The 27,646-nt window shown below is 34.4% G+C and overlaps 1 protein-coding gene across 1 annotated transcript in view; it reads left to right on the top strand.

The window, feature by feature from the left end:
• PLA2R1 (phospholipase A2 receptor 1) overlaps positions 1 to 27,646 on the top strand; it is a 178,670-nt gene that overhangs the window by 86,418 nt on the left and 64,606 nt on the right. Inside the window, exons 9-10 of the mRNA XM_074303317.1 lie at positions 12,251 to 12,349; positions 19,776 to 19,888. Of these exons, the coding sequence (XP_074159418.1) occupies positions 12,251 to 12,349; positions 19,776 to 19,888 (212 nt within the window). The remainder of the gene's footprint in view (positions 1 to 12,250; positions 12,350 to 19,775; positions 19,889 to 27,646) is intronic.

The raw sequence follows: 27,646 nt of genomic DNA on the forward strand, positions 1-27,646 counted from the left end.
AAAAAAATAGACTATTAGATGATAGCTTTATTAAATATTTTTAAAATACTAAGTTGTACCTAGTAGACATGCAGTTTCATGTGCAATCATCTTTTTTAAATTATTCTGTGTTTTGGAAATGCTTGTTTTATTCCATAGATTAAAAATGAAGCAACATTTTTTTAAAAAGCAAACTACATGTACTACACCCATGGAATTTCATAAGAAACCCTGCCCCTGACCCCAAATGACTATTTCTCTATTCAGAAATTTTTCTTCATATTACAAGTAGTCTCAAAAATATCTAGGCTGGCAGCCTTATTCAATTTGTATTCTCACCCTGTTTACAGGACAAGCCTACACCTTTCTAAATCAGAGTTGTAGTGATATTTTCAGGCACTTGGTGTGAGTTTATATATTTATGATAATCCTGATCTTTTACTTGATTGTCAAGGAAACTCAAATGAGATCTTGATAGCATTTTATGATCAGAATTATGGAGATAAAATATTATTTTGACAACAGCATATTTGAAAGAGTGAGATCTGAGAATATGATTTTTAGAGATTATTTAGTCTAGCCAGAATCTGAGGCTTACAGAGTTTAAGTGACTGACCTTGGTCATACTGTAAGAGACATTAAAGTAAGGTATCTGATGATGAAAAGATATTAATAAGAATGTGTAGCATGCTGTTGTCTCCAGAAGCTGCTGATCGCTCTCTGGAAGGAGATCTTTTGTGTCAACTCAAATCTGGTAATCTGGTCAAATCTCACCTGGTAATCCTAACAAGAATGTATATTTATAGGAGATGTACAGATCATGAAACCCATATCACAGTAACAAAGATCATTCTGTTATAAGAATTTTTAACCTGTTTGGGTCATGGATGCTTTTGATGAAAAGATCTGATGAGATGCCTTTTCATAATCATATTCTTAAATGCACAAAACACATAAAATTACAAAGGAAGTCAATCATATTGAAATATAGTTATAAAATATTTTTTCAGAAATAAGCTTTTATTGCCCAGATAAATAACCTCTTTATTATTGGATCATCAGTGTGAGAGACTGCAGAAGCTATCCAATACAACTTCCTCTTTTTACAAAAGAGGAAATAGATTCCCAGGGACATTAAGAGACTTGTACAATTTACCATAGTATCAGAAGTGAAATTTGAATTTATGTCCTCTGACTCCAATCAAATGGTCTTATGGAGAAAAATAAAAGTGTTAGAACTTAATACAGGTGGGAAAGAGAGAACAAGGTGTATAAAATGAGCATGAATTATCTTTGAGGTAGTTGTGATATGGGAATAGAAGAAACTTTCCAAAATGTAAGTGGAAGAACAATACTAAGAAAAGATTTCTATTGGATATGTTAACACTGTGAGCTATCATCTCACCTCTTTGTGTATACCAGGACCTCTTGCTAGGCACATAGGTGCTCAAGAAATATTTATTTTATACATTGGAAAGATGAAGAGAGATCTTAAAAAGAAAAGATGTTGAAATCAGTAAGAAAGAAGAAATATAACAGTTTTTGAAATTCAGTCTGGAGAAAAATATTAAGGTGATAACTTTCTGTTATGTGATAAGAGGAGATTGTTTTATAATCAGTAGAGTATTAAGAATGAACAAACTGTTTATGACTTAACCATAATTCCTTGGTGTTCTCTATCAATGAGAGATGCTATCTCTGTTGGATTTCTGACTTTTTTCCCAGATATTGTGGTAGGTCAATGGAATGCCACAAGATCCCAGATGTAGACCTTAAAGCTCTTCTAGTCCAATTTATATCCTCTTGAAAAAGATAAAATGGAAGCCATGAATGTACACAAATATTCAGAAGAATCCTGGCTTCCAGAGGACTAATCACATCACGGGTGACTTGTGCATAAATTGTATTTAAATGAGTCAGAGTTGCAGAGTAATCAGCCTCATTTTCTTTTCCTGAGTCATCAGTGGATGATCATGATATTTTTCATGTCTGAATAAATTCAAAGTGTCCCCTGGCTTCAGCCCACCTATCAAGCTGTTTTGGCCATTGGAAATGCTATGGTTTTTTTGGAGTCACTGGTAAGAGGTAGGTGACAAGTGGACATCAAAGGTGGATGAGCAATCCTGAAAAAGACTCAGCAAGCCATCTCTCCAGAGGTGCTAGTCTTCCCTGTACCCCATAGAGATATGGATATATATTTATGTATATGTGTATGTATGTATATGTAATTATAGTGATACACTGGGGAGGAGAGCAATCATGTGGCAGCTACTATAGATCATAGATTTAGAGCTTCAAGGAATTTTAGAGGTCATTTGATGCAACCCTTTAATTTACAGAGGAGAGAACTGAGGTTCCAAGAAATTGTGACTTATTTGAAGTTCTACATAAAACATTTACTCCCTTTAAAGGATACTATTTAATTGAACATTAGAACAAGGAGCTAGAGCAGCAGCTTAGGGTGCCGTTTGTGGAAAGCCACAAGATGACGGTTTGAGCTGAAGCTGTGCCAGCTCCCTCAAGTATGTATGAATGAGAACTAAGTTTCCAAGTTTGAGATGCTAGCTCACTTCATGCATGTATGAGCAGCTCCGGCCGTCCAAGTCTTCCCAACCTTATGTACCTCCTAGTGTTCCAGGTTCCTATATAGGGGTGCAAATGTTCCAGTAATAATTTGTAGCTTTCTTAACTTGTGGGTCCCATCCTCTAGATGCCAATCCCTTTTTCCTCATCTGTGTGGCTCCATAAGGAATTCATTCAATCAACATTTAAACTAAACTTCATTGTCTATAAAGGGAAATAAACTTAATAAAGTATAATTAAGTTATGTCCAATCATTAGGATTAGCCCCAATTGAATTCTTGCCCATCCTTTTCTATGTTCATCATCATTCTCCTTGCAGTGTAACAAGAGAAGGATGACATCTTTAAAGATCTTTATAGGGGTACACTCTCAAAAGTTCTTTCTTCCTTTATCCCTCATCCTAATATCAAAGTCAAAGAGGAGAAAAAATAAATTAATAACCAAGATGGAGTTTCCTTTGTCTTCATACATGACCAATGGTAAACAAAATTGTACCTTCTTGACAAAAAAAAAAAAAAAAAAATCTATTATCTATAACAATTCAGCTATGGATTCTGGGGAAAATCCTCCATAATCCTAGTGGAAAGTTTTGTTTGTTTGTTTGTTTTTCCCCCTGAGGCTGGGGTTAAGTGACTTGTCCAGGATCACATAGCTAGGAAGTGTTAAGTGTCTGAGACCAGATTTGAACTCAGGTCCTCCTGAATTCAGGGCTGGTACTCTATCCACTGTGCCACCTAGCTTCCCCCTGGAAAGTTTTCTAATCCATATCTGTCTTGTGTGTGCTTAACATCCATGAAGCCTCATCGGGTTCAGTGTTTACATGGGCTGGCCTTTCCCTCCTCATTTCAATAGCCATCCACATGTCAAATAACAACTTAAAGAGAGATTTCCTAACCACTTTTCAGGTACTATTTACCTGTGAGATAAGTACTATTATCCCCATTTTATAGATGAGGAAACTCAGTCTGAGAAAATAAGTGACTTGACCAGAGTCACATAGTTGAAGAGTAGTGAAAGGACAATTTAAACTCAAATCTACTTGACTCCAAAGCTAGACTCATATCCACTATGCCACTGGGATTAATATTCTGAAGATTTATCATAATATGGAGGTGCCCCAGATTCCCAAAGGCTATGTCCACTTAGTGTTGGCAATTATTAACAATATGGAAAAGCCATCAAATTATAGCTGAGTGATATGCCATACATCTATAGTTCACTGAGAGAGGAGAGGAACTTTGCTTAGTTCAGAAAGACTCATCCCTGAGTATTGTCTCAGAGTAATGAATTTTGCACCTCCAAACTCCCTCAGGGACTGTTTATAATTAAAGGAATAGAAAGGTTGCCATCTGTATTGATGAAAGGAATACCTACACTGATGAAATTTCAAACTCTTGAAATTATGTAATATGGAACAAGCTTATTAGAAAAGATCGTCAAAGGGTACTATGTGAGAACAAAGAGAAAGGTTATCATCAACAAAGAAGAAATCCAGATTTAGGTTTCTGAATGGGCAGTAGTCCAAAATGATTGGACATGGCCATGCAGGGATACATCTGTTGCTACAATGGTCACTTACAGTCATTAAGATTAGACACTTCATGCTTTGGGTTTAGTTTAATTTGGTGCTATTAAGTTAAGATTGCTTGTAGCTTTAAATGAAACTTCTAACTTAGGGGTTCTTAATTTTCTGTGTCATGAATTCCTTCAGCAGTCTGGTAAAGCCTTTGAACCTTCCTCAGAATAATGTTTTCAAATGCATAAAATAAATAAAGGACTACAAAGGAAACAAAAATGCAATTGGCATGGGGGAGAGTGTGTGCTCTGAAATCCATATAGTAGAAAATATCCAGGTTAAGAATACTTTTCTGAGGCTTTATCACAAAGGGACAAATATGAAAGGATAGATAGTATGGTGAAGTGGAAGAGTCCCTATATTTGAAAGCTAAAGTTCTAGTCTCAAGTCCTAGCTCTGTAAATTATTCAACTTTCTGACTAAAACTTATAACTCCATAACATATGAGCAATAATATTTTGATAAAATGACATATTTGCATAGTTTTACAAACCTTAAAGTGTCACATAATTATACTAGTTATTTTTATTTGACTTTGTGAGGATTAGCATAGAGGTCTAAGCATTAGAAATTGGAACTAGAACTGTGATTTCATTGGAAAAGGTTAAGTTTCATGTGAGGAAATTTCCTCTACCAGTTCAGAATGTTACAAGTTAAAGCCTCTGAATCTTGTGAGAAGTGATTTATCTAGAGTCACCCAGCCTCTTTGTGTCAGGAGTGGGAATTGAATCCAATTCTACCAGACTCTGAGGTCAGTAACACTATGTCTCTCCTCTCTATATCTCTACCCACTCTTCCTCTTCTGTATAAATATAATTGCCTATATTTTTGTCTTCACATACAGGGCTCTTTTCCATTACACTGTCTCTCTTTTCACATTAGAACTTTTGTGAAATAAAATCATGAAATCCTACTTTCTACAGAAACCTTTCCTAATACTTCATAATTATAGTGTTTTCCTTCTGTTAATTACTTCCTATTTATCCTATATAATTTATTTGTATATATTTGTTTGTCATCTCCCAATTAGATTGTGAATTCCTCAAAGTCCCCTGTCTTCTCTTTCTTTGGATCACCAGTATTAGGTACAGTGCCTACCACATAGTAGGTGCTTAATGTTTATTGACTGTTTATACATGATGATTATTCAAATACTTGAAGACAATAATGATTATCATACTTCTTATTTGTACAGCACTTTACCATTTACAAAACACTTTTCTGTACATTCTCTCAATTAAGGCAGCACAGTGGAGAAAGTACTGGACTTTCAGACAAGAAAACAAGTTCAAATATCACCTCAGGCATTTACATGCTGTGAGAGCCTGATCGAGTCATTAAAACTCTGTATGCTTCAGTTTCCTGATCTGTAAAATGGTGCTATTAATATCATGAAACAATGAAGATAGATAGATAAAATTGAAACAGTCCCTTCCCTTAAAGAGGTTTTGTTCTTTTTTTTTAATGTTTTAATATGTTTTTATTTCCTCTCTTACCTGTGAAACAAATGTTTTATATTTGTTTTTAAAATTGTGGATTCCAGATTCTCCCCTTTCTTTTCCTTTTCCCCATTGAGGCCTATGTGAAATTGTGCAAAACATTCCATAAAAGTCATGTTACAAAAGAAAACATACATCTCCACTCCCTGCTTTAAAAAAAAAAAAACAAGGTTAAAAAAAGTATGCTTCAATCTGTATTCAGACACAATCAGTTCTTTTTCCGGGTATGGATAGCATTTGTCATCATAAGTCCTTGCAGAGTAGTTTTAGATCATTGTATTGCTGAGAATAGCAAAGTCATTCACAACTGAACATCCCACAGCTTTACTATTATTATGTACATAGTACATTTCACTTTGCCTGAGCTCATGGAGGACTTTGTAGGTTTTTCAGATAGTATCAGTTGAAACTTAAAGGAGACCAAAGGGCAGAGATGAAAAGGGAGAACATTCCAAACTTGTGGGCCAAGAAATGGAGTGTCTTGTTTGTGTAACAACAAGAATGAAGTCACAAGATTACATGTCAGGGACGTAAGAATGCTGGAAAAATAGAAGGGCTTGAGGAAAATTACCTTTAGTGGCTGAATGGAAGATGGATTGGAGTGGTGAGAGAGGCAAGCAGATCCACTGGCAGGCTATTGCATGCAATAGTTCTGGTGATGAAAGCCTGCTTCAAAATGGTAGATGTGTCAGAAGAAAGAATGGAGAGTATGAGAGATATTGCAAAGGTAAAATAGACAGACCTTGGGAATGGATTGAATATGGGAATTGGAAATCATGAGGAATTAATAGTGAGGGACTAAAGGAAGATATTGCCTTCTACACTACAAGGAAAGATTTTAAGGGGAAGGAAGGTAAGCAGATAGGCAGCTCAATGGCTAGAGCCCTGGACTTGGAATCAGGAAGACTCATTTTCATGAGTTCAAATCCAGCATCAGACACTCTCTGTGTGACTCTAGGTAAGTCACTCTAGCTTATCTGTAAAATGAGCTGGAGAAGGAAATGGCAAACCATTCCAGTATCTTTGCCAAGAAGACCCCTCAATGGGATAATGAAGAATCAGACACAACTGAAATATCTAAACAACAACAAAAAGGAGAAGGAGTTTGGGGAAAAAAAATAAGGAGCTCTGTTTTAGATGTGTCTACTGGACATCTTACATGTGTAAGAATTAGCTGTGTCCTTAATCAATGGTGGGTACAAATTGCAAAAAGGTATATTTGGTTCTAGATGAGGAAAAATTTCCTAACAATTATAGCTATACAGAAGTAGCCTAGGGTACCTCAAGGAATTAGTTCTCCCAATACTGGAGAATTTTATCTAGATATGCTTTAAACGAGATTCCTGTTCAGGCAATAAACTCTGAATTTACTTCCAATTCAGAGAAACTATGGTTCTATCTCTGATAGGTCATGCCACATACCCAGAATTTACATGTTTGTTTGTCAGTGATTTTTTTCATTGGTGTTTGATAAATTAAAATAACTATACTTCTCAATGACATTTATAGTCTCTATGATAGTCGTGGGGTTTTCTCTGAAGTCTATTTGTAGACAAGCAAACAGCAATCAATGTATAAGCATTTATTAAATTAAATACTGCATACCAGATTTGATGTTATGAGTACTTCAAAGAAAAGTAAAAGCAATCCTTGTTCTAAAGGGATTCACATTTTAATGAGATAAGCAACAGGTAAAAACCTTGTTGTCTATGGTAAATATGGATACTAACATTTAGGGGGATTTGAAAAGAATAATATATTGGCTGAGACTTCAATAAAGCCAGAAAATGCAGATGCGGGGGGGGGGGGGGGAGAGAGAATTCTAGATATGTATGAAAATACGTAGAGTTGGGAAATAGAATATCTTGTTTGAAGCATAGTAAGGAGCCCAATACTAACTAGTTTTATTTTTAAATAAGAAGTATGGACAGTTAGGATAGAATACTGGCCTGGGAGTCAGGAAGACCCAAATTCAAATCCAGAATCAGACACTAGCTGTGTGACTCTGGCAAGTCACTTAACCCCAATTACCTCAATAACAACACAAAACAGGAAAAGGTACTCTCAAGTTCACTAGTATTATCCTATATTAGATTTTTAAGCTCCATGAGGGAAAGCCCTATTGTTTTTTATCTTTTTAGTTTCTGTCCCCACACCTAGCACTGTCCTATACTTAGTATGTCTGTTGAATTGAATTTAGTAGAGCCAATGACACTCTATCTAGGAGGAGCTAGGTCCAATGGGGTGTTGGGAGACAATTGTTAAATTTGCAGCATGAACATTTTTTATACTGGAGGAAACAAAAATACAAATCAGAGTTTGATTTATTGTTTTGTTGATTATCTAGAATTAAGAAAGTAATGGGAAAATAATAATGCAGATTAAACTTTAAATTATGTCATTTTTAAAAACAGAGATCTTAAACTAAACATTTCCCAGCATATCTATTTCATTTGCTAGAGTAAAAGCTTTCTGAAAGCAGGGCTTTATTATTCATTTTAATATGAACTTCCCCTTCTGGCACCTAGCTCTGAGCCATAAACATTAAGTATTTGATGAATTTGTTTTCTTCCTATAGTGCTGTAATTGTGCTTTATTATTATTCATGGTTCATTTTTTCTGGCAAAATGCTAATTATGAAATGAATAAACACAATAATTTGCCTGTTTCTAAGAAGTAAAATTCAGGTGGCTTTATAATTAACAGAGTACTTAGTCATGAGAGATGCCTAAATTTATGCCTGAGAAGTGGATTGGATGTCAAAAGAGGAAAGGCTACGTAGTAGACAGAGCAGTCAGTCCTCCACCTGCTGGCTGCTACTGAAATTACAACTTTGAGTTTCTTAATTTTGACTGATGGACACATCAACAATTTCATCTGGAATGATGGAAATGATGGATACTGGAGTGATTTGCCCTTCAGTGGACCCCTTCCTTGCTGCTTTACTTTAGGAAAGTGGAGAAATGTTCCTTGCTTTCACTCAATTCCAGTCCTAAATAAGTTGAGATTGGGGTATTAACTTCTCCAGCTCATTTTACAGATAAGGAAACTGAGGCAAACAGGGTTAGGTGACTTAAAGCCACAAAACTAGTGTCTGAAATCTTTCTGACTCCAGGACTGGTCCCTCTATTCACTGTGCCACTTAGTTGTCTCTAGGTTCAATTAATCAGCAATGATTTTCTCTGGATTTTATTCTGAAATTAGATACCAAAAAACAAACAAACAACACCATATTTCCATATGCAAAAAAAAATGTAAAAAGAGGATTGAATATTAATCCATGAATCTCTTTCATATAGCTGGGGTTGTTTGGATTTATTTTGGGGATTTATTTCTTGTTTTATTATTTTTTTGTACTCAATAAATTCAATACATTGTTTTCAAAAATATCCTACATGCCTCAGTGGTACAGTGATTAGAATGCTGAATTTGGAATCGAGAAAACTCAAGGTCAACTCCTATCTCAGCCACTTTTAACTCTGACTTGGGCAAATCCTTTAATCTTAAACTATTTTGGCATTTGCATCCAATGTAGTGGAAATTACACTGACAAATAACTGTAAAGATTTTGTAAAATAATACTCATCATAAAGAATATGAAATCTCATTATAAGGTACCTTTCTCAGGAATTGTACTTTAGCTTTAATTAAATCATGTAATAAGAAAGCACTCAGCAAGCCCATAGTTGTTGTTTTTTTTTTTTTTAATCATGTGGGGAGATAAAATAGGAAGAGACAAAGAGAATATGATTCCTTTAAGTCAATTTAAGGCATCAGCAGTACACTGGACTAAGCCCTTAGGATACTAAGAAAGGAAAAAAAAAACAAAAAACAAAAAAACAATGCCTGCTGTCAAGGAGTTTACTTTTCCAGTAGCATTTAGAAAATGCCTACTATAAGCCAACAATAAGTTACAAATGAATGACACAATCTCAACTTTCACAGAGTTTATTTTTTTTTCTTTTCTCACTTTAAATTCTCATACTTTAAACTTATCTGATCCTTAAAAGTCAGCTGGATGTTGGGAACAATGAATGTAAAAGAGATATCCTTAGGTGTTGCATGTCCTACTCCCATCCACTAAATTACCAATAATTTGGTAAACCACTACATACATGAAAATTAGGCACTATCTAAATTGGAGATAATATCAGAGGGAAGATACTAATCTTAATTACAATTATTGACTTATTGCTATCTTTGGTTTATATGAAGGGACTTTATATCCTTCCCCTTAGAGTAGAATGTTCCAGTAAACTTGCTAGAGAGAGAGAGTCCCCAAGCTTATAGTCAGATGTCTTCCCATTTTAAGAGAGAACTCTTTAAACCCTTTCTCCTAGAGAGTGAAATTACCTGACATATCAATTTATATAGAAGCATTTAGGGAACCTAGGCTGCAAATCTGAGGGACTGGAAGAGAATGTTGCCTTCTACAATAATAGGGAAGGTGGTAAGGGGAGGAGGGCAGATGCGCCCCAATGGATAGAACACTGGGCTTGGAATCAGGAAGACTCATCTTCATGAGTTCAAATCTGGCTTCAGATTACTAGCTGTGTGACCCTGGGCAAATCACTTAAACCTGTTGCCTCAGTTTCCTAATCTGTAAAATGAGCTAGAGAAGGAAGTGGCAAACCATTTCAATATCTTTGCCAAGAAGACCCCAAGGGGTCACAAAGAGTCAGACACAAATGAAAATGATTGAACATTTAAAATTAATTTCAGTTTCTTTAATATAATGTGGGTCATTGAAAGGGTGTGAGTTGTAGTATATAGAATGCCTTCTTAACTAGGAATTTGGTTTCACAGTGGAGAAATGTTCTTTATTCATGAGTGGGCAGAGTCAATTAAATAAAAATGATAGTTCGACCTAATCTACTTATTCAATGCCAACCCAATTAAATTACCAAAATGTTATTTTACTGAGTTAGAAAAATAATAAAATTCATTAAGAAGATCAAAAATTCAAGAATATTAAAAGAATTAATGGGAATAAGTAAAGGAAACTGGTTTAGTACTATAAGATCTTAAACTATTGTTAGATGATAATTATCAAAATGAACTGGTACTGACTAAAAAATAGAAAGGTGGATCAGCAGAACAAAGTGTGTATATACATATACACAGTAATAAATGATTATAGTAATCTTGTCATGGACAATATTTTATGCCATTTATCAAAATGGATATATTTTAAAGAGAGATATCATAAGTAAATCAGAAGAACAAGAAACATTATGGATAGAAGAATAATTTATTAATAAAGAAAAGGTAGGACTATGAGCTAACATTATCAAAATTATACATCTTATAAAAATAAGATGTATAATTTTGATAATGTTAAATTAAAGGGTTTTTTGGGTATTTTTTTAAACAAGTAAAACCAATGTAGTCAAGATTAGGAGAACAGAAAACTGTTACAATTTCTCAGATAAAAGTATCATATTTCCTATAAAGATTTTTTTCAAATTTATAGAATATAGGTTATTCTCCAGTTGATAAATTGTCAAAAGATTTGAACAGTCAGTTTTTGGAGGAAATCAGAGTTATAAAGGGTTACATGAAAAAATGCTCTAAATCATTATTGATTAGAGAAATGCTAGATAAAGCAGCTTGGCTATATCATCTCATACCTATCAGAGTGACTAAAAGGATAGAAGGGAAAAATGACAGATGTTGAAGGGGATATGGAGAAATTGGTGCATATATTAATACACTTGGAGGAACTTTGAACTGATCCAACCATTTTAGAGAACAATCTGCTCAGAGTTATAAAACTGTATACCCTTTGACCCAGCAATACCACTATTAGAATTGTTTCCCCAAAGGGAAACAGTGAAAAAGGAAAAGAATCTACATGTTCTAAAACATTTATAGCAGCTCTCTTTGTGGTAGCAAAGAACTGGCAATTCAAGGAACACCCATTAACTGGGAAATGGCTGAATAAGTTGTGGTATATGATTGTGGTGGAATACACTCTACTATAAGAAATGATGAACAGTTTTGCTTACCCATGGAAATACTGTTGTATACTGTAACTGCCCACTATTCAAAGAATAACTTTGGATGACTAAGCTATTCTGAGTGTATGTGTACTCACACATACATACACACATACATAGTATCTATCATCTGTCTATCCATCTATCTGTCTTTATGGCAAATAATAGCCATCTATTTCCTAATTAAAGAGGAGGGAAGCAATCTGGAAATTTAACCAAAAAATTTTTTTTTTCAAAAAGGAAATGTACATATTATCAGATTACTGTTTTATAATAAAGAATTATATGCAGCAAAGTGTATTTTCAGTAATCTCTAGCAAAAGATTATAGTGTTTGGTGATCATTGAAACTCAAACCTCTATTTTCCATAGGTTCAGTAAACTAATACTAACATTTTTTTACTTTTGTGTCATTTCTAGGAACATTACCTCTATGAAATTTAAATACAAATTCAAATATGACCATATATGTATTACTTGTCAAGGAATAGTTATAAGGAAAGTTCTTTACAAAACTTAAAGCTTATGTAAATAAGATCATAGATTAGAGTTGGAAAGGAGTTTTATAACTATAAAAGTGTTAAGTAATACATTTTGCATTTTTATTTTCTCTAGGAGGGTTGGTGGAAAGTTAAAAACTGTGAAGAAAAAATTTCCTTTATTTGTAAAAAACCAGGACATGAGCTTTCTGAAATTAATTCAGGCTGTCATGAGGTAAGTCTGCTTAGTATTATAAATTATGCATAAGGACTTTTTGACATAGTCATTTGAAATTATCCTTTTTTACAAGAGGAACTAATTATATGAAAATGTGATTTTTAAAAAACAATACAAATGAATCAGAAAATCATGAAGGATTTACAACTTTTTAAAGGCTGACTTTATGGATCATTGACTTGTCAACACTTGTGACCTAAATTTCCGTTTCTTTCTAGATCAGAAGTTTAAATGATTTTCTTCTCCCATCTGTGCAAATAATGAGTGTTACATGATGCCTCATCTCACACATGGTTTTCATAGTTCAAGTGCGACGGCAGAGGGAAAAGGAGGCATTCCTTTGATCAGGGGAGGGGGCCCATATACCTACACTCTTACATTCCTTTGTCTTACAGAAAACACAAATAGGGTAAGGGGACTATCAATATGTTTGGAAGGAATGCAGCAATCAAAGACTAGAATTTTTTAAATTTATTTAAAAATTTTACCATCTATAGACAAAATTTACATGATTTTTAAATGAAAATAAGATAGAAAAATTATAGCTATTATAATAATTGAAGGATATTTTTTATATTGAATTAAAACTATCAGGGATATTAAACATAGTATGATGGCTACCAAGAGTGGGGCTTTGGAATCAGGAAGATGTGACTTCAAGTCTGACCTCAAATGAATGCTAGCTATGACCAAGAGCAAGTAAGTCACATAATCACTTAGTGTCCAGAAAACTTTCTAAGTCTCTAAAGTATAGATAAGCTATCAATTGGCATTGGGGAAGGGGAGAATGAAGAAGAGGAATTTCCTCACCTAATATATGGATGAAATTAATTTTTCCCCTATAGCACTTTGGGGGCTTTAAATGACATATAATTGTTGCCATATTTTCATCAATAGTGAAAAGCATTTACCGATCACCTACTTATGAGGTATCATGCAAAGGATACTAGCAGATCAGAATAACTTGTCTCTTCACTGATCCTGGATAGAATGACTGATGCATAACAAATGAGCTTTCAACATCTTTATTTCTTTTTCCTTTTCTCAAATTGTCTCAGCTCTTAAGTTTTGTTTTTATTTGATCAAAGAATGGATAAATGGATAGTAGATAAATCATTGATATAGATATGTGTATACATGTATATATGCATACACATATATAAATATATGTGAGTAAAACCAGATATATTATTTCATTAGCATGTAAATGATGAAATAAATTTAATTAGCTATAAAATTAAATTCCCAGTGAGAAGAAATTCTCCTACCAGTACAACTCAGTTATCTTCTTTTCAATATATGGTCTTAGAGAACATTGTAGTTAGTATTATTAGTATTAATAATAATAACTGAAATTTATAGGTTTTGAAAAACACTTTAGAAATGTCACTTGATTTAATTTTCACCATAACTCTAGTAGATAGATACTGTTATTATCCCCATTTTACAGGTAAGGAAATGGAGGCAGACAGAGGCCTTAACCAGGATCAAGTTGACTAGCCAGGAAGTATATGAAGTTGAATTTGAACTCAAGCCTTCATTACTGAAGAACTAACACTATCTATTTGTTCATACATATAGACTCACATACATACATACATAGTTATATATGTAGTTATATGTATATATGAATTTGTATAGTTACATATATAGTTTTACATATACACATACATATATTTAATATATAGAAAAATAGATGAAGAAACAAGTATGATTGTGATATATGTATATATTTGTGTTTATATATATGTATATGTATGTATGTATATACACACATATACATACACATACACATATAGTCTGTAGAGGGAGAATTTGTTAGAAATGTGTTGTGTATATCCTTTTAGTATATATTCTTTAACATTTGTAACAGCACCTAGAGCTAACAAATCAGATTTCAAAAATCATATAGATTTCTTTATTTACATTAATATGGTCAAATACAGATTTCCTTCCATTTGGCCCATTTTTCTACTTCCACTAAATCTACCTGTAACTGTTTAGCTCATGATGCCACTGCAGTGAGGTTCAAGGGCTGGATACATCTATAAATCATTTTGTTTTTCTTTGTTCCATGGCTACAGATTAAATGCCCAAACCTGCTTAGCCATTTTCCAAATGCATATCATTTGTTCTCTCAAATCACTCAGAGGGGGAAGAGAGGGTCATAGAAACTTAAAATAAATTCTCCTAAATTTTCTATAGATTTATGATGTCTTCCAAAGATAAAAAGAAAGCTTATAATTTCTGTTTTGAAACTGTTTATGCCATTTAAAAAATAATAATAGCTTTTTATTTTCAAAATACATGCAAAGATAGTTTTCAATATTCACTCTTCTAAAACCTCATGTTCCAAATTTTTCTCTTTTCCGTTCCTCCCCTCTCCCCTAAATAGCAAATAATCCAATAAGGTTCTGCAGTCCTTCTAAACATTTCCACATTTATCACACTGTACAAGAAAAATCAGATCAAAAGGTAAGAAATGAGAAAGAAAAAAACAAGCAAACAAACAACAACAAGAAAAAGAAAAAATGTGGAAATACTATATTGTACTTCACATTCAGTCCCTGTAATCTTTCTCTGGATGCAGATGGGTCTCTCCATCACAAATCTATTGGAATTGCCCTGAATCACCCCATTGTTGAAAAAAAGTCAAGCTCATCACAGTTCATCATCACATAATCTTATTACTGTGTACAAGGTTCTTTTGGTTCTACTCACTTTATTTAGCATCAGTTCATATAAGTCTCTCCAAGCCTTTCTGAAATCAGCCTGCTGATCATTACTTATAGAACAATCATATCCTATTTATTACATTTATAAACCATAACTTATTCAGCCATTCCCTGATTCCAGTTCCTTAATAACTACAAAAAGGGCTGCTATAAACATTTTTGCACATGTGGATCCTTTTCTCTTTTTAATGATCTTTTTGGGATCCAGGTTCAGTAAAGATACTACTATATCAAAGGGTATGCACAGTTTGATAGCCCTCTTTGGGCATAGTTCCACATTGTTCTCCAGAATGTTGGGTCAGTTCGCAACTCCATCAATATATGCCATTATTTTAAGACAGATCATAGATTGAGAACTAGAAAGGGCCAACTTTACTATAAAGCTACCTTTCCAGCACCCTTGCTTTATAGGGGGTGAACAAAGGTCTAAAGAGACTCTTAAGTAACTTCCCCAAAGTCATACAAGTGGTAAGTAATGAACAGAATTGTCACCTCTGGTCATTTTGATACACCACTGTAACCTCCTTTAAAAATTCAGACATGGAGAGCTTTACTTAGTTTCCAGTAAAATCTGCCTTTTCTCCTCTCATACATAAATATACATACACATATGCATGCATATATGTGTATATTTGAAGTTAGAATTCTTGAGATGTGACATTTTAAAAGGTTCAAGATGATGAGGAGTAAATTGGTGGCTCTCTAAGCTGAGATGGATCAGCTCTTCTCCTCCTGGCTCTGATTAACCTCTCTCCTTCCCCAAAGTAACCCAATGGCAGGTTCGGTAGTGAATTAATTCACTACTCAATGCTATATAAAAACAAAATCTTTATTGATAGTAAAGGGATAGACAAGCATTTGGCCTCCAGGAAGGCCAAACTGCCTGGCCAAGGAATGCCAATTGGAGGGCACAAGGCTGGTGTAGACCTGGTGCGAGGATTCCATTTTTCAGAACTTTCTTTTATCCATAACAGGGTCATCAAAACAACATTTGCACAGAGATGTTATCCAAGAAGTTCCGGAGATATTTGTAAATAAGACAGGAATTTCTCTTAATCATTTGTATCTCAAATTATCTCCTTTAACCCCTCCTCAGACAAGAATTTCCTGTTAATTATTTTTATCTTGAACTATCTCTTTTTTGACCTTATTACAAGAGACATAGTTTCTGGGTAATTTAATCATTTTATTAACAAGACCATCAAATTATTAATAAAAGGATAGTCATTTGGCCAAAGACCGTCATGGTTAAAGACTCACAATTTATAATACCCTTTAAAACAGTAGGGGTTCCTCAAACAGCAATCAAATATAACTGGTTAACCTGACTAGAGATGAGCCATGTATTAAATTGGAGTCTGAGTATCTCTTGGGTAGGGAAAGTATCTCTATCTAGACTACCCATATTTTAGATTATCAATTCAAAGAATATATAACCTACCCAAGCTTAAGCAGAATGCAATAGCTTTCACCAGGGGAGGCCTTGAACAGGAATGTGAGTCCAATCCTCTCAGCAAATGTCTTTAAGAACCAAATTTAAATTTAGGATTTTGTAAGAAGTAGGGAGCTCCAAATCTCCCTAAGACATCAATTATTAATAATCATTTCTCATAGCTATGGATTATTTTTTAGTTGTTTTGAAATGACTATCATTTCAGTCACACCCAACTCTTTGTGACTGCATTTGGGGTTTTCTTGGCAAAGATACCAGAATGATTTGCCATTTCCTTCTCCAGGTCACTTTACTCATGAAAAAAAAAAAAAAAAAAAAAAACAGGCAAACAGGTTAAGTGACATGCCCAGGGTCATACAACTAGTAAATGTTTGAGGTCAAATTTGAACTCATCTAATTGATTCCAGACCCAGTCCTCTACCTACCTACCTACCTCTACAGTCCTACCACCTAATTGCTCCAGAATTTAGCTATTTAACTATGTATATAAAGTAACTGAATCCCAAAGAGATGAAGTAATACCATATATTTCTTGGTCAAAATCACAAATTTAAAAGCAAATGTTATATGTTTACATATGTTTACTTCTGTTTCTTTCCACTCTATACTCAATGGACTAGGAGAAAATGACAATAAGAAATGACAAATATCTCACTAAAGAAAACACTTTAGGTGTTTAAAAACATCTGAGATGTACAGACAGGTATATCCTAAAAATTAATATAGTTGAATCTCCATATGAAAAGGTTTTACATGTAATTGCACTACTAGGTAGGATATACACATCTTAAGAGATTTAAATATTGCAGTATTTGGATCTTTTAGTTGATATAATTTTTTTTTTACTCCAGATTGCTCAGAAGCATTGTGTCTTATTCTTTTCTTCTAACCCAGTTGTTTACATTCTAGTGATAACAGACAATACAGATTTCTGCCTTTTTTCACTAATTATTGTTTGAGAGAATGATCTGGATTGTTGTTCCCCCTTCCCCCCAGCTGTATAATACCTATGTTTTGTCTGTAATTCACTTAATTGTATACAACTGTTGGTTTGATTAGCACCGAGCACTTCAGCCACCCATCATTGCCTACTGAGGAATAATGGACTTTTCTAAATTGTTTTAGTTTCATTTTTCCCCATTCTGAAAGGAGAGTGCATATCTGCCATAATTGAATTAGAATTTGAATATTTGATATTTGATAACTTTTCTCCCCATCTTCTCTCTCCTCAGACCAGCTTTGTCATTGTTTATAGATACCGTGCTTTGATGTCTTAATATATTTGTAGCACCAACATATTTATTTATTATGAATATAATTTGAATATTTCCCATCTTTGTAGCTATTTATTTGCATGTAACCTCATTTCCATAAACTTTACTAAATCAAATTAGAAACTCAATCTGGTGATTCAGGTTAAAAAATTCATTTTTCTTCTATACCAGTTTTGGTGACATGAATGGCATGGATAATTGTTTCTATATGTTGGTTATTATTTAACAGCATTTAGTAGTCACTAAGAATACCAGCAGATATGATCAGACTGCCTCTTTATTTTCCTTTAGTAAACACTGGCCCCCAGCAAATAGGTTTTCATTATTTTTATTTCTTTTCTTTTCCCCTTTTATCAAATTGCCTCAGCTCTTGGAATTGTTGGGTTTTTTTTTTTTTTTTCACTTAGCTAAGCACTCTTATCAGTTCTCCACATCTAACAAAGGTTAATGAAGAGAGGATAGTTGGTCAAAAGGGTTAAATTGTCAAAATTCCTTAGCCTGCCCATTTAAACTCAAATGGGATTTTTAGCTTTTCTTTCCCACTTCATCCTGCATACTTTAATCCTCTGTGTGAGGTATCTGGGATTATGAGAGAATGGAAGGGGGATGGGGTGAGGGTGAGGGAGGAAGTCTGGAGGAGCCAGGAACAGGAAATATAGAACTATGAAAAAAAGTAAGGGTATATGGATGAGTGAGCTTTTGTAATCCATGACTCACTTAATGATAATGTTCCAAACTAAAATAGCTTATTTCTAAAGCTATTTTCTCTAATTTACTACAAGACAAAAAACACTTGCCAAGGATTAATACAATAAATTGTGTTATATATGATCCAATAAAAAGCAATAAGTAATGGCAGAAGACAAAGGGAAGAGGACTTAAAAACTGGAAAGCACAGAATATTCCTTCATCCATAAGAGAATTTATTCAATTGAAGAAAATTCTCTAAATCTCAGTTGAAAAAGAGAAGACTAATGACTATATTTCACCTACATTGGACTGTTAAAAAGGAGGGTCACATTCCTGAGTTTGTGTCACATCAATTTGGGGCCATTAATTTTGATTGGGGAGGGGCAAAGTTCACCTTTTTTCTATAAAAAAGACAGTTATTTTAGCTCTTTCCTCAGCCTTTTTGCTTTTAGTAAACAGCCCAGAAATAAGATCACTATTGGTTTTAGTCCCTGTGATGCCATTAACTAATTTGGCAAATTTCCTCAACTATCTGGGCTTTAGTTTCTTCACCTGTAATAGCGGAACAATCTTTTCCAATCGCACATATTTATTGTGCGGAAAAAAAAATAGCAAGAGATCAAACGAGGACAGTAAAAAATATAGATCCCTATTATAGAGATATTTGCCCTTTCTTCTATAACTTTACACATAGCTGAAGTTCTCAGTGGAAATCACTTGTAGACTATTATTTCAGTCTGAAGAAAATATGTAAAAAGACATTATTCCAGTATTTGGGCAGGGATGGGGGGGACGACATAGAGGAGGTATGGATGAGAGAAATAAATGGATATTATTACTCATTCCTAGAATTATGTAGAAATGCAGAGATTCTGATAGGGCTGCCATGCTCTCTTACCTTTCCAAGATAGGAAACAAGCAAACAAAAGCAATCTAAGGATCAGGTTTTATCTGATTTACATTTTTTTGATGTTTTATTTATTATTAGGGGTTTGGGGATATGGAGGGAGGGGGGGAGGGAGTTTCTCCATTTTCATTTGCTTTAGGCAAGTTTCAAGATAGTGCCTCAGATAACTACAATGTTAATGTAAGACTAAATATTGTTAGATTGTTTTGGATATGTACATAAAAGGTGGGAAACAAATTCCAAATGGGTCTGTGGATATAGAAAAGAAAGTCATAAGAGGTCATGAATGAGCTGAGTTCCGGAAGGATCATGCTTAATAAATAAGTCTGTGTTGTTTCCCTGATTTTATATTTCCTTTTTTAAGGGATGGGAAAGACATGGTGGATTTTGTTACAAAATTGACACAATCCGTCGAAGTTTTGAACATGCGTCCAGTGGCTATTACTGTCCTCCTTCACTTGTAACAGTTACCAACAGGTAGAATAATACTTTTTTTTTTTTTTAACAGAAACATAACTGAGATACCAAGCAAAAGAGAGACAGAGTGGGGGGAGTGGGGGAAGAGGAGGCTTTGCTACCAAAAGAGATCAGCTCCAGCTGTTCCAGCTGCTCCAGCTGCTTTATGATCCACTCTTCATGAAAAACAAATGCTTGTTTTGTACCACAGTATCAATTTCTTTGGCTAAGATTAGCTGAAATCATAAAAAAAAAAAAAAAAACTATTCCCAAATTGATTTTATAGTAGCAAATGCTAATGCAAATATTTTAATATTTCAATCTCTTAACATTCCATAAAGATTTATTAGGTATTTTAGAGAGTCTTAATATTATTTTTCCAACCTTGATAATAAATTCAGTGAATTTTGGATTTCATCACCTAATTACTTATTTATGTAAAACAAATATGCAATTTAAAAATTATTCTCCATTAAGTATAATACTTTCTAATCACATTTTTTAAAAAATTGTTGGAATAGCAAAAAGAAATAATGACTAATGTGGCAAATGTTCAAATGCCTCACAATCACCTCTTAAGTGTCTACTGTAACTTCTAGTCTTTCCTTGGAAACATAGAAAGGAGGAAAGGGTACCTTTTATGCTTCCTGTGCAATTCCTAACAAATTAGAAAATCTTAATATGTGACAAATATATTTAGAGCATAGCTGTAGACATAGTTATTCCTCTCATAAATGCTAAGGGGAACCCTTTTCAGGGTAAAGGGGTAGACTCGAAAGACTGAACACTTAAAGCTTTGATAGGAAGGAAGATTAGAATGGGGCTAATGCAAAATCATGGTATCATTCCAATCTTTGACATAAAACTTTAGTTCAAATTTGACCTCAGCATTTATTAGCTATGTAAACCTGGGCAAGTCACCTGATCTCAGTGTGCCTCAGTTCCTCATCTTGTAAATATGGATAATAATAACATCTGTTTAGAGCTATTGTGAGAATAAGATGAGATCACATTTTTAAGGCATTTTGTAAACCCTAAAAAGCATAAAAAACAAATGCTAATTGCTATTACAATTACTGTTTGTAGCCCAGAGCAACTTGTCCAAGATCATGCAAGCACTATATTATATACTAAATGCATAGTGCCTAGATGATATACTACCAGAAGCAATCTGGTAAAGCTGAAAGACTTCACTCTCTAAAAACCAATTAGGACCAACATGAAGATGTCATAAAATGTCAGGACAGGGATAGGGATAGACTTGTTATTTCTTTGATTTAAAGAATTCCTGAAAGAGAAAACTCCCTCTCTCAATTAATATTGGCATCTTCCTTATAACTTGCATGGAGACTTAGAGAATTGCTTAGGTAAGCTAGAGTGGATAGAATGTCAGGCCTAAAGTTAGTTACACTCATCTTCCTGAGTTCAAATCTGGCTTCAGATACTTCTGGGGTGTGTGACCCTGACCAGGTTACTTAATGCTGTTTCCTTCAATTTCCTCATTTATAAAATGAGCTGGAGAAGAAAATGGCAAACTATTCCAGTATCTTTGCCAAGAAAACCCCAAATTAGGTCACAAAAAGTCAGACACAACTGAAAAAGAATTGAAAAATTAAAGTATTTTCAGGTTAAATAATGGAGCCACACAGCCTGTATATGTCAGTCAGTATGAACCCTGGTCTTCCTGGCCTCTGGGGCTCTCTTTCAAACCACTACACCAAGCGGCCTCTCAAAGTGTCAGAATGATTTTAGTACGTTGATTTCTTCAAAATGTTTGAAGCAAGTTGTAATTTAATTTAATTTGTGATGTAAGTGGACCAAAATTTCTTAATTATGTGCTCAATTTTCTTGAGAGTTTATTTTTTAAGGATCATTCAGCTTCTAGGCAAAATTTTGATTATTTAGTCTAAAGGCCTTTCAAATTATAGGTGAGGAAATTGGGATTCAGTGAAGTCAACTTGCTGAAGATCATGCAGTTAATCTATGGCAATGGCAGATTTAGAACTCACATTCTCCTGACTCCTAGAGTATTTTCTTCTGTCACACCTGGCTAATTCTAGATCCAAAATAAGATCACTTAAGCAACAGAATTGAAATACTGCTAGGTTTTCAAGTCTTACATTTTTAATAGCAACTTTTTATTGGGAAAAGCTACAAAGAAAATGAAGGTTCCATTCAATGGTTCTGCAGACCTAGACAATCCCCTCTGTGACTTTGAGCAAATTAATCTGGGCCTCAGTTTCTTCTTCTGTAAAATGATGAGTTTTATGTAAATTCCCTATAAGGTTGCTTTTGACACTGAAATTCTGTGATCTGAGGAGTTATCCACCAGTGCTTTTGACAATCACTTTTCCCTATTACAGATTTCCTGTTTGAGGTAGTCATTCCCGTCACTCACTAGCATACCCTGGCTCAGTTACTAATGGATTTTCCACCCTTCTGCACAAGTGAGTGGCAGGTTGGATGGGCACAATTAGAACCACCTGCTCCAAATTACTTAGTTCTTTTGTTATCTGGACAACTCTTAGTCCTGGCTTTTTTTCCCGTTAACCCTTTGTTCAAGACAAGAAGAAAAGGAAGATGGAGTCCTAATCCTGAGCAACAGAATTACTACCTTTTACAAAGTGGTGACAGACTTCTTTTAGGCTTTGATGCTCTGTTTATACAGAGGTCTCAAAGGCAGGAGTACTCATGTGAGCTCTAAAGTTGCCATTGCTGATTATCACATTGCATGTACATACATATTGAATCAGTGTGCCATAAATACTGGGTAACCAAAAATCCACATGACTTGATTCTCTTTAACATTTTAGCAACGAATAGAAATGATCTTGTAATACTTCAGTTCATCTTAACTTTATAGTTGATTTCTTTGTCCAGTCATTTTTTCCCTCTCCACACACATATTTCAGGATATTTCCTCTAATATCATACTTCTAAAACCATATCAAATATAACAGCCGCAACTTCATAGTTCCTCTGGATTCAGAGGTCAATAGCCAGTAAGTATGAATTGAATTCTAGGTATTTGTGCTAAGTTTGGGAACACAGATATTTAATTCAATTCCATTAAATAAACACTTATTAAATGTCTATTATCTATAAAGCAATGTGTTCATTTCTGGGGATAGAGTGCAATAGCCTTTCCCTTGAATAGCTAACAGTTTACAAGAGAGAATAAAATATGTATAAGGATGGATGAATAAACAGATTCTAGATAATAAATAAATAGTTAAATAAGTGTTATCTTTATATAGTGCTTTAGAGGTTGCAAACATTTTACAAAGATTTCTCATTTTATCCACTACTCACATTTTACATATGAAGAAACTGAAAAACAGAAATGTTATGTGACTTTCCTAGGGTTATAAAGTTAATAAGGGTCTGAGGACAGATTTGAATTCAGTTCTTTCTGATTTCAAGTCCAGGGTTCTCTACTTCACCACCAAGCACTAATAACTGGGGTTATCAGAAAGAGCTTTATGAAATATAACAAAGACTTTGATTTCAAGAATCTTACAGTTTATTGGTAGGAGGGAGAAGATATACACAAATAATGGGCTAAGAATCAAGAATTAGACTCAATAAAAGGAAAATTAGAAAAAGGAGAGATCTCTTTTTTTTTAAATCTAGAATGATCAAGTAAAATATCATGGAGGAAGTGGCACTTCAATTGAAACTTGAAACAAGAGAACTTCAACAGAGACAAAGTAGGATACTCTTCCCCATCTAGGCATAGGGAATAACCCAGATTGGTATAGAGATGGTAGAGAACGGTAAGATTGGAGGAAGAGATTATGCAGTTTGATTGCAATATAGAAAATGGAAAGAGGGAGCAATGTCAAATAAAGCTTGAAAGGTAAATTTAAGTCAAATCATTATAAGGCTTTTAATGACAGGATCAGGAGTTTAAATTCAATACACAAGGGGTAATTACTAAAGGTTTTTGAATAAGAGCAGAAACAGGAGGGCACGGTTGTTTTGGAAGGATTATTGATCAGTGTAAGGAAGGATGGATTGGTAAGTGGGTAGATCAGTTAGAGAGGAAAACCAGTTAGGAGACTGACAGTAGTCCAGGTAAGAAAAAAAAGGAAGCTGGATGTATAGGGGATATATTACTAAAAGTACAGTGGTAGGGGAAAAAAGTGGTAGTCAGATGTGAAAGATTACTGTAGCTAATTATTTCTCATCAGCTTGGTGACTTTTTTGTGTTCAGACTTTTATTCTTGTGCCAATATCTATAGAATCTTTTTTTAAAATTAATTATAGTTTTTATTTACCAGATATATGCATGATTTGTTTTACACCATTGACAATTGCCATACCTTTTGTTCCAATTTTTCCTCTCCTCCCCCCACAGATGGCAGATTGACCAATACATGTTAAATATGTTAAAGTATAAATTAAATACAATATATGTATACATGTCCAAACAGTTGTTTTTCTGTACAAAAAAGAATTGGACTTTGAAATAGTGTACAATTAACCTGTGAAGGAAATAAAAAATGCAGGGGGACAAAAACAGAGGGATTGGGAATTCTATGTAGTAGTTCATAGTCACATAGAATCTTAAGCTTTGGAATTTTTCTTGTCATTTCTTTGAATTCTTTGAAATCTACCTTCCCAAAATTTAGAGTGACATTCAGATCATATCTGGCATTCCTCTTCTCTCCTTAATTTCAAGAAAAAAAGGAAGGAAGGAAGAAAAAAGAAAGAAAGAAAAAAAAGAAATGTAACATTCTGGTTTAGCTTTCTGGAGATCTTGGGACCAGCCTTCATTTCAGCTGAATAATCACCACTAGAATAACCAGATGATAAAGTCCAAAAGTCTATTGTCTCCTTCACAGTCTGTCTCCTTGCCTGGAGCCCGGGCTAGCTTTCTGGAGGCCTTCAGACAGGCCTCAGTCTCAGTGGAGAAAGAAGGAGGATAGGCCAGCCACTATGGTGGTAGGAGATGGAGTGAATATCTTCTCCTTGGCTCTGAGACCTTGAGCTCCAGCCTCCAGTCCTCTATCTTCTCTGAGTCTGTCTCCAAGCCCTACTCTGACCTTTTACTCTATTACAATTACATCATCATAGGTGTCAATCTTGTAGAACTATATTAAGTACTAAGTATGTACTGAACTATTAATTGTCATACTAAATTAGATAACTATTGTCTTATCAATTCCAGTGAGTTAACACCTTTCTCCAGAGTTCTGACCTATTACAAAGAAAGAAAGGAAAGAAAAAGAAAGAGAGAGAAAGAAAGAGGGAGGGAGGGAAAGAACAGAGGGAGCAAGAAAGGGAAGGAAGAAAAAAAAAAGAAAAATTTGGAATGATTTATCATTCATCATTTACTAAGAATAATCTTCATAGAGGGCTATTTTTTTTTCATTGATAGAGTCATCTTTTTAATCTGAAATAAGAAATTTGATTTCTTTTTTTTTTTTTTTTTTTTTTATTTTAGGCTGGGGTTAAGTGACTTGCCCAGGGTCACACAGCTAGGAAATGTTACGTGTCTGAGGCCAGATTCGAACTCGGGTCCTCCTGAATTCAAGGCTGGTGCTCTATCCACTGCGCCACCTAGCTGCCCCCAATTTGATTTCTTATAAGAAGTTTGATTTGAAGATTTAATTTATAGTTTAGTTACTCCATTCTTTTTGATATAAAATGGGTCATTGCTTATTCAATAAGCCAAAGGCTTATATAGGAGAAAAATTGCTGGACTGGGGGTCAGGAAATCTGAATTCAAGCTGAGACTTTAACTAGTTGGGAAGACTTGATCAACATCATTTGGGCAAAGGTTTCAAATCCAAGTCTGCCATTTACTAGCTATGTGACCGTGTGCAAGTCACTTAATTTCTCATTTTCTTCATCTATAAGAAAGGATGACCCCAATAGTCTATAATCTTATCACAAGTCATTTCTCTTTTTTGAGCCTGTTGCCTTATCTGCAGAATAAGAGTTAGGTGGGCTGATTTCTACTAATCTCTCCCACTAATACAATTCTCTGTCTTTTCTGGATAATAATAGAGTTGAAATAGACACAGAAGACCAATTTTTTTTTTTAATCATGAACAATATTGCCATAGCTAATGAATACTGTTATTACAAAAGTTTAAATAGTTCCCTAATAATTTGATTAGTACCCAGCAAATGGAATTGATAGAGTTAGAAACTAGTCCTGTGATTTTATTGGTATAGGGAACTCCTGGGAAAAGAACCTCTTTCTACTTAATGCAAGTTAGTACTTATCTGCAACTGAGAGTCCTTGATAGTTGTCTTGGGCAGTGAAGTGACTTTTCCTAGCTCATACAGAGCCACTCTGTTTTATCAGAAGCAAGGCTTGAACTCACCTTTTCAGGAATCTGAGACTAGTTCTCTATATACACACATTATCTCTAATCCATAAATAATCCTAAAAAAAGGAAACTCTTTAATTGGGCATTGAGGAAGTAGCATGGAAAGTGAAAAGAATGTTGAATTTTCCTTCTAAGCTTGAAGTCAAGAGATCTGGGTTCAAATCCCAGCTTTCCCTTTTACTACCTGTATGGTGTGACCTTGTGTCAGCTACTTAACTCCCTAGACCTTTATTTCTTCATCTGTTTAAAAAAGGGGGGGGAGGGAAGACATTGTACAGATGGACTCATGGTTCTAGAACCAGGAACCAATCAATTCTTAGCATGCCATTGTTGAATTGTATAGTATTTGTGGTTCATTATATAAAACTTTAGCTTTTCATTGACTGTACAACTCTGGTCAGAGGCAATTTTCAAGTCAAACTAACCTAGGTTTCATAACTAAATGTTCCAATTTGATAGTTCCTACTTAGTTACTTCTACTTTTGGGAGGCAGCATGATGTAGTGAATGGAGGGAAAACCTTAGTGTGAAGAAGACCTAGCATCAAGTCCTATTTCTGGCACATACCAGTGTGTGACTGTGAGCAAACCCCTAAACTTCTTAATGTTCTAAATTACTCCCCAAGATTTAAGTCACAAGTGAGTTTTAAGTCTTGAGTTCTGTAACAGGAGTTCCCTAAAATGATAAAATCACAGGTTTGGATCTAGAGTAAATAGAAAATCCAAAGAATAGAATTGATTGTGTTCTTGCCACTACAACCCAAAGTAAAAAAATTCATTTTCTAGTAGGTGGAGTTCACAAAATATAGATGAATTTATCAAAATGTTAGGCAAAAGAACACATACATACATGTTAGATGAAGTCAACTCTCAATCTTTGTTAGGGAAGGGAACATACGAAGCAATTTCAAAACCAAAAATCATGCATTCAGCTAACTGGTAAATCTGTTAATAGGGAAACCTTTAGCAGGGTTTGAAGGTTATCTCATTTATGTATAAATAGCCTTTATATGCATTTTTTTATAAAGCAGAGACAGTTATGCACACTACACTATGCCTTGCATGAGAAAAATGGCTTAATGTGTCAGAAAACTGGAATTGCCAATATGTGTTTATTCAAAATATACCTCTCTTTTCTCCTCCCTCAGAGTCTCCTTCCCTACTCTCAATTCAGGCCCTGTGGCCCTGTGTGTGGCCCAAGTTTGTGGAGGGACCACAGTGCCTTAGGGATTTTGCCACTGGCATGGTAACTTCCCTCAAGTTTTCCCCAAAAGTGCCTGGCTACTACCCCAAATTCTCCCCCCCCAAAATGATCCTGACTAGAATCATTATAATGCTCATAGGAAGGATTGGAGCCTAGTTAGTAAAGCCAGATTCTTTTCTCTGAAATATTTCTGGGAATCAGACCGACATTTTAGCATTTATTAGTCATGTTCA

The sequence above is a fragment of the Sminthopsis crassicaudata genome, chromosome 3 (assembly GCF_048593235.1).
Source record: "Sminthopsis crassicaudata isolate SCR6 chromosome 3, ASM4859323v1, whole genome shotgun sequence".
Classification (NCBI taxonomy): Eukaryota; Metazoa; Chordata; class Mammalia; order Dasyuromorphia; family Dasyuridae; genus Sminthopsis; species Sminthopsis crassicaudata.